This window comes from Amia ocellicauda, chromosome 7 (assembly GCF_036373705.1).
Source record: "Amia ocellicauda isolate fAmiCal2 chromosome 7, fAmiCal2.hap1, whole genome shotgun sequence".
Lineage (NCBI taxonomy): Eukaryota > Metazoa > Chordata > Actinopteri > Amiiformes > Amiidae > Amia > Amia ocellicauda.
The window spans coordinates 5,958,708-5,964,784 of NC_089856.1; the positions used below are offsets into that span (position 1 = coordinate 5,958,708).

General features: G+C 37.5%; 1 protein-coding gene across 1 annotated transcript; it reads left to right on the plus strand.

Moving 5' to 3' along the window:
- The first annotated feature begins 553 nt into the window (after positions 1-553).
- Positions 554-4,627, plus strand: LOC136752623 (E3 ubiquitin-protein ligase TRIM35). Its single transcript, XM_066708106.1, has 6 exons — positions 554-1,224; positions 2,072-2,167; positions 2,259-2,489; positions 2,612-2,634; positions 2,720-2,838; positions 3,257-4,627. The coding sequence occupies exons 1-6, from the start codon at positions 835-837 to the stop codon at positions 3,793-3,795; spliced, it is 1,398 nt and encodes a 465-aa protein (XP_066564203.1). The 5' UTR covers positions 554-834; the 3' UTR covers positions 3,796-4,627.
- Positions 4,628-6,077: the final 1,450 nt, after the last annotated feature.

Here is a 6,077-nt window from a genome sequence, read left to right on the forward strand (position 1 = left end):
CCTGGATGCTGGTAAATAATAATGAAAGTGTTATTTAAAAAAAAAATATTTTTAACATATTGCTATTGATAATCACTCTTCAACCCATTGTACAGTTGGAGTTTATTACTAAATGTTTCTGCTTAATCAACAGGCCTATTTTATTATTTATTTATGTATTTATCATTGTTGTTCTTATCCATTTATTTCTGAATAAAACCTGATTTCTTTCAAAATATTTATGTATTTTTTCATATTAACAGTCTACCTCTTTTAAAAATCATTAATCTGAATTTGTAAAACATATTCACCCAAAAATCAGAAACCCTACTTTTAACTCAATAAGTTAAATAGAACAAGTAAGCTTTGTGCATTGCACAGCTTCTATATAGACAGAACATATTATTTAAAATTAATAGCACTTATGACGTTACCTAGATATGTAAAGGCACTTTCTCACATCACACCGCACCCATGAGAAAATCGAGAAACAAAAAACAGCTATTGCATCCATTTAAAACTGAAGCAAGAAGCTGTCTAACTGGTTGTTGCTGCTTCTCCGAGGATCAGGTATGTCAGCCACAAAGTGAGAAAGCGTGAAAGAGTTTTAAAATCATTTGTGAAAAAGCAATAAAAAACTATATATAAAAAAATCTGTAGATCACAGGCAGATTTTAATGAGAGGTCAAAAGACATTATACTACCAAACAGCTGATTTTAACTGCTTGTTCAAAAACAGCGAAAAAGAATGTGAACAAGTCTGAGCCTGTCTAACTGTAGTATCGGGGAAGAGATCATCATTGAGAACAGAAGGGGCTGTACGTCTGGGAGGAAAAGGCAGCAATACCTTCCGAAATGGAAGAGGAGCTCTACTGTCCTGTGTGCTGTGAAATCTACAAGGAACCCATTGTCCTGAAGTGTAGCCACAGCTTCTGTAAAGCCTGTCTAGAACAGTATTGGAGACAGAAGGGCTCTCGGGAATGCCCTTTGTGCAGGAGAATTGAATCATCTATAGACAATCCAATTGTCAACCGGGCATTAAAGAATCTCTGTGAGTCCTTCTTAAAGGAGAGAAGTCGGAAACCTCCAGCAGGGTGTGCAGCAGCACTCTGCAGTCTGCACTGTGAGAAACTGAAGCTCTTCTGTCTGCAGCATGAAGAGCTTTTATGTGTTGATTGTGTCACTTCAAGAAGACATGAAAAACACAAATTCCAGCCTGCTCAGGAGGCAGCTCAGAAGTACAAGGTTAGTACATCTATTTTTATTGACAAAGGAGAGAGGATTGAGGAAGACAGTTCCATTCAACATGGAACGTTAAGGTAAAAAACCCTAAATACTTTGTACTGACAGTATCTAGGCCCAACTTTCCCCTGTGCTGTGTTTCTGATACCAGAAGTCTATCCAGATATATTTCAGAACTGCATATCATGTGTTCATTGCGTTTACACATTGTCAGCAAAGCTTTTAAATTAGAGAAATAGTCAATAATGACTTCAGTTACAAGATAATAGACCTGATATCTGTAGAATAATCACATTACAGGTATTTATGCTTTTAAAGGCTCAACAAGTTAAAACACATACTATTCAAGTCATTCACCAGTGACTCAGATCATGGTTTAGAAATTACATGATACATTGGAGAGCTATTTTAAGTGTGGTGAAGTATACGTGCAGAGAAAAAAGTGTTGTAGTTTCAATTGGGCAGTATTCAGTACAGTGTGTAATGCTGGGTGGTGCTCAACTATAATGGTGGTCTATGATATTGTTTGTTAGAGCTCAACCATTTAATAAAAGAGAACCCAAGAAAAAAAAAATATATATACATGTATTAAAAAAAGGCTTTGTCCATCTTCATATAGACAATCACAAGTAAATAAGATTTACAGTGAAATATTACAGTTCAGACATTCACACGTATAAAACTTAAAATTAAAAGTTGAAATGTAACTACAAAACTTGAATTCAGCAATAATTAATTAGATTAGTTAATTATGACATGAATTATTCTCTGTGATTCCTGTCTTTATTTTCTGCATTGGCCTATTAGTGTGTTTCTCCAATACAGTGTAAACTTTATCACTTAATTTCAGGAAGAACTCAAGACTGCATTGCATCCCCTGCAGAAGAAGCTGGAAACGTTTAATAAAGTGAAAGAAACCTGTGATCAAACAGCAGAACACCTTAAGGTAAACTTCCTATATTATGGATTTAAAAATAAATACTTGAAAACAAACTAAAAGCAAATTTCATACATAATGTAAATACTTTCCTCTCCAGACCCAGGCCCAGCAAACAGAGAAGCAAATAAAGGAGGAGTTTGAGAAACTTCACAAGTTTCTACGAGATGAAGAGGCAGCCAGGATAGCTGCACTAAGAGAGGAAGAGGAGCAAAAGAGTGGCATGATGAAGGAGAAGATTGAGAACTTGACAAGAGAGATATCATCCCTTTCAGACACAATCAGAGCCCTAGAACAGGAGATGGGAGCTGAAGACATATCATTCCTGCAGGTGAGGACTGTTTTCTCTGTTACAATAGTCTGAATGCAGACTGATGGTCACTGTTTAATCACAGACTTATGTCAGTGTTTGTGTGGCAATATTTAGTAACTGGCTATGTTCTTGTTTTCCAGAACTACAAGGAGTCAAAGAGCAGGTTTGTAAACTCTAGCCGGTCTTCCTCTTTTCTGTTGTATTGAATCCAAAGCAACAGCAGCATTGATTCTTGAATATTTTTGCAGAGCCCAGTGCGCAGTGCAGGATCCAGAGGGGGTTTCAGGAGCGCTGATAGATGTTGCCAAGCACCTGGGCTCTCTGAAGTACAGAGTGTGGGAGAAGATGCTGGGGATTGTTCAATACAGTGAGTACTGGAAGGCAGGGGCAAATTCAATACTTTTACAATTAAAATGTTCAGCAGCATTTTGTCAGTTAAATTAGCCCATAGCCAGTGTTGGAAAAAAAAATCACATTTGTTTGTCTGACATTGTTTTAAAAAACCAAATACGATTGGGTGCTAAAGCTGTATTGTAAGATATTTCAAGACAATTATTTATTAATTTATTAATGGAAATCTGTGCCATTCCATTAACAATCTTTTTAATTTGAGATGTCAAACCCAGAAGTGTATTCCCCAAAATTTGATGTATTCAAATAATTAAATATACAGTAAAGACTTTATGATTTCATTAATCAATGTTTGGCACACAGTCCTTTTAGTTTTCTTTGTCACTGCCTTTACAGAATATGATTTTGTAATCCTTTCTCTCTTACTCTTTCAGCTCCTGTGACTTTGGACCCCAACACAGCAGCCACCCAGCTCTTACTGTCTGAGGATCTAACCAGGGTAAGACGGAGTGCTGAGAGACAGCAGCTTCCTGACAACCCAGAGAGGTTTGATCTGTATTGTTGTGTGCTGGGCTCTAAGGGATTCAGCTCAGGGAGACATTGCTGGGATGTTGATGTGACAGACAGTTCTTTCTGGTGTTTGGGTGTGGCCAAATTGTCCAGCAACAGGAAAGGAGAACTCCTTCTGAGCCCAGCAGGAGGATTCTGGACTATAGGTCTGTGGGGAGGGAAATACACAGCACTGACCTCAGCACGGATACGACTCACGGTGAAGAAGATACCCAGGAAGATCAGAGTACAGCTGGACTATGACAGGGGGGAGGTGTCATTCTCGGACCCCAGTGACAGGACACATCTCTACACTTTTAAAGACATGTTTACACAGAGGCTGTTTCCATTATTTTCCCTAGGTGACACTGACCTAAGTCCTCTACAAATCTGCCCAGTGAAGGCATATATTATAGTGGAATAGCACAGTGTGTTGAGGGTAAAGATCATGGCAGAGCTTATGTGAAGAACACTACTGAATGTAGCTATGACCCTGCTGGCCACTGTAGACCCATAGGATGTGAGAAGGGGGGAAATCCTGTTATATGACCACCTATAGTAAATTAATAATGAATTACTGAAACAAAGCCTTTATTTCATAAACCTGTACTGGGACACTCAAGTTACTTATGCAAATTCATATGCAAAGCTGTGTTTCTGTGTGTGGTGTTACTGTTAGTAGAAAGACTGTTCCAGTTAAACATGATATAATAATAAATCTACAATGTAAATAAAATGTACACTTCCCAGTATCTCATTTAGTAGTATTTTGTTAACAGTAAAACCCTGATGGAAGTTTTTACAGTATATGACTGTACATTGCTCAGATTTCTAGGACACACATTCTCTTGTAAGGAAGCAGCCTTTAGTAGCTTTGTTACATGGACATCCTGTTATGTAGTAGTGGAAGTAGTGTGAATGCAAAACTCAGCAAAATATTATGCTGAAATAATTACTGGGCTTCCTGAATGGCATTTAAGTCAAGTTTGAAAAGTTGCAGCCAAATCTATCATTGAAGGCTTGGAAGACATTATGGGAATTGTTCAGACTTGTGTACTGGTCTCTAAATCTCAAAATACACATTGGTATCTTCCCTTGTGTCACAGGGTTGTGTAGAAGCTTAGAAGCTTAGTAGCTTAGATGCACATTTGTGGTGTGGAAATTTGTGGATTCAAATTCTGGTAAATCCCAGTCATGTCCTTTGTGAAGCTGTGTTTCCTTGTGAATAATTAAATAACTGTACCTGGTGTCATATAGACCAGTGGTTTTCAAACTTTTTTCCGGTGATCCACATATTTAGAAAGACGAACCTTCACGACCCAATTAACAATGACTACACAAAAGAACATTGAACATGCAATCAGACAAAGTTCATATGCCCCAATGTCTTATTAAGTACTATATTGTTAACATATCACCAGGGAATTTAATCTTAACTAGGGATCTCCAACCTTTTGAACATGAGAGCTACTTTGAAAAAATCTAAGATGTCGCAAGCTACTTTTTATTTTCTTCTCTTTTATTAATCATCAGGGACTTGACACTGCATGCACAGATTTAAAGGCACATTTAAGACACATCTAACATTAGCTCTGCTAGTGCTAGTGATTACCTCCTCTTCTTCTCCAGGTTTATAATATTGCTGTCAATTAATTGGCAGGCATTGTATTATGTTGGGCATTTTTAGACAATCGTCGCTAATCAGAGGTGGGATAATGGAAATGTAGATTTGATGGGATAGTAGCTGTGAGTTTGCGTGTCTGATTTGTAAGATTTGTTTTTGTGTGAACAAAATATGATTAGCCTTATCTGCATGCCACTGCTCACAGCACACGTCCGACACATAATTTGCGTCACCTGATAAGTTGTCTGTCAAGAACATTGCACATTGGATATGTTTAAACCGCACCAAGTACACAGCCTTTCCTGTTTATTACACTATGTGTTTCGCAAACTATGCCACTGTTTCTTTACCTCCTCAACAACAATATGTTTTATTTATAACATCCTCTAATCATACACATAGCACTACGAGTCACACATTATAATTACCTTGTTTTTTGGTTGTATTTTAGTTGCAACGTCAGCCAACCAAAATATAACCAACCCACAATGTGTAATTGCTGACGCTGATTCAGCATCTGTTTTAGACATAATTTATTGGTTATATTTTAGTCGATACTTTAGGTCAGGGGTTCCCAGAGTGCTGCGCGGGGGCCATATGCGGCCCTTGAGGATGTTTGGTGCAGCCCTCCAAAGCCAACCCCCCTTTTCTGAAGCTTTTCTTTATTTTTACACTTTATGACAATTTTCTGTTATAAATTGTATATGTAATTTGGGGAAAAATAATAAAACAACAATTAAAGTTATTAAATATTCCCTAACAGAAATGTATAGGAAATAAAATCGGTGGTTCATTTTCTACTGTGGCCCCCCTATCCCAAGCAACCTCGGGAAATTGGCCCATCCATCACCAGACATTGGGAACCCCTGCTTTAGATTAAATAACCAATACACAATCTTGGTCTGTGTTTAAGACACCCACACCCATCGCTCATTACTGTTGGGCAGTACAGCTGTAAGCCTATTCTGACATATTATTTCACAGTTTTACACCCTGTGTCATTATTATTTACCAATTGCTAATACTTTAACCCGAAATGGCTGACTTTTAATGTTTTTGATTGGCTAATTTTCCAATAATAA

Bases quoted from the DNA above. Each gene is read 5' to 3' on its own strand.
- LOC136752623 (XM_066708106.1), top strand. From the start codon at position 835: ATGGAAGAGGAGCTCTACTGTCCTGTGTGCTGTGAAATCTACAAGGAA. The intron at 2,168-2,258 runs GTAAACTTCCTA...TTTCCTCTCCAG, and splicing joins AAACAGCAGAACACCTTAAG to ACCCAGGCCCAGCAAACAGA. The intron at 2,635-2,719 runs GTTTGTAAACTC...ATATTTTTGCAG, and splicing joins TACAAGGAGTCAAAGAGCAG to AGCCCAGTGCGCAGTGCAGG.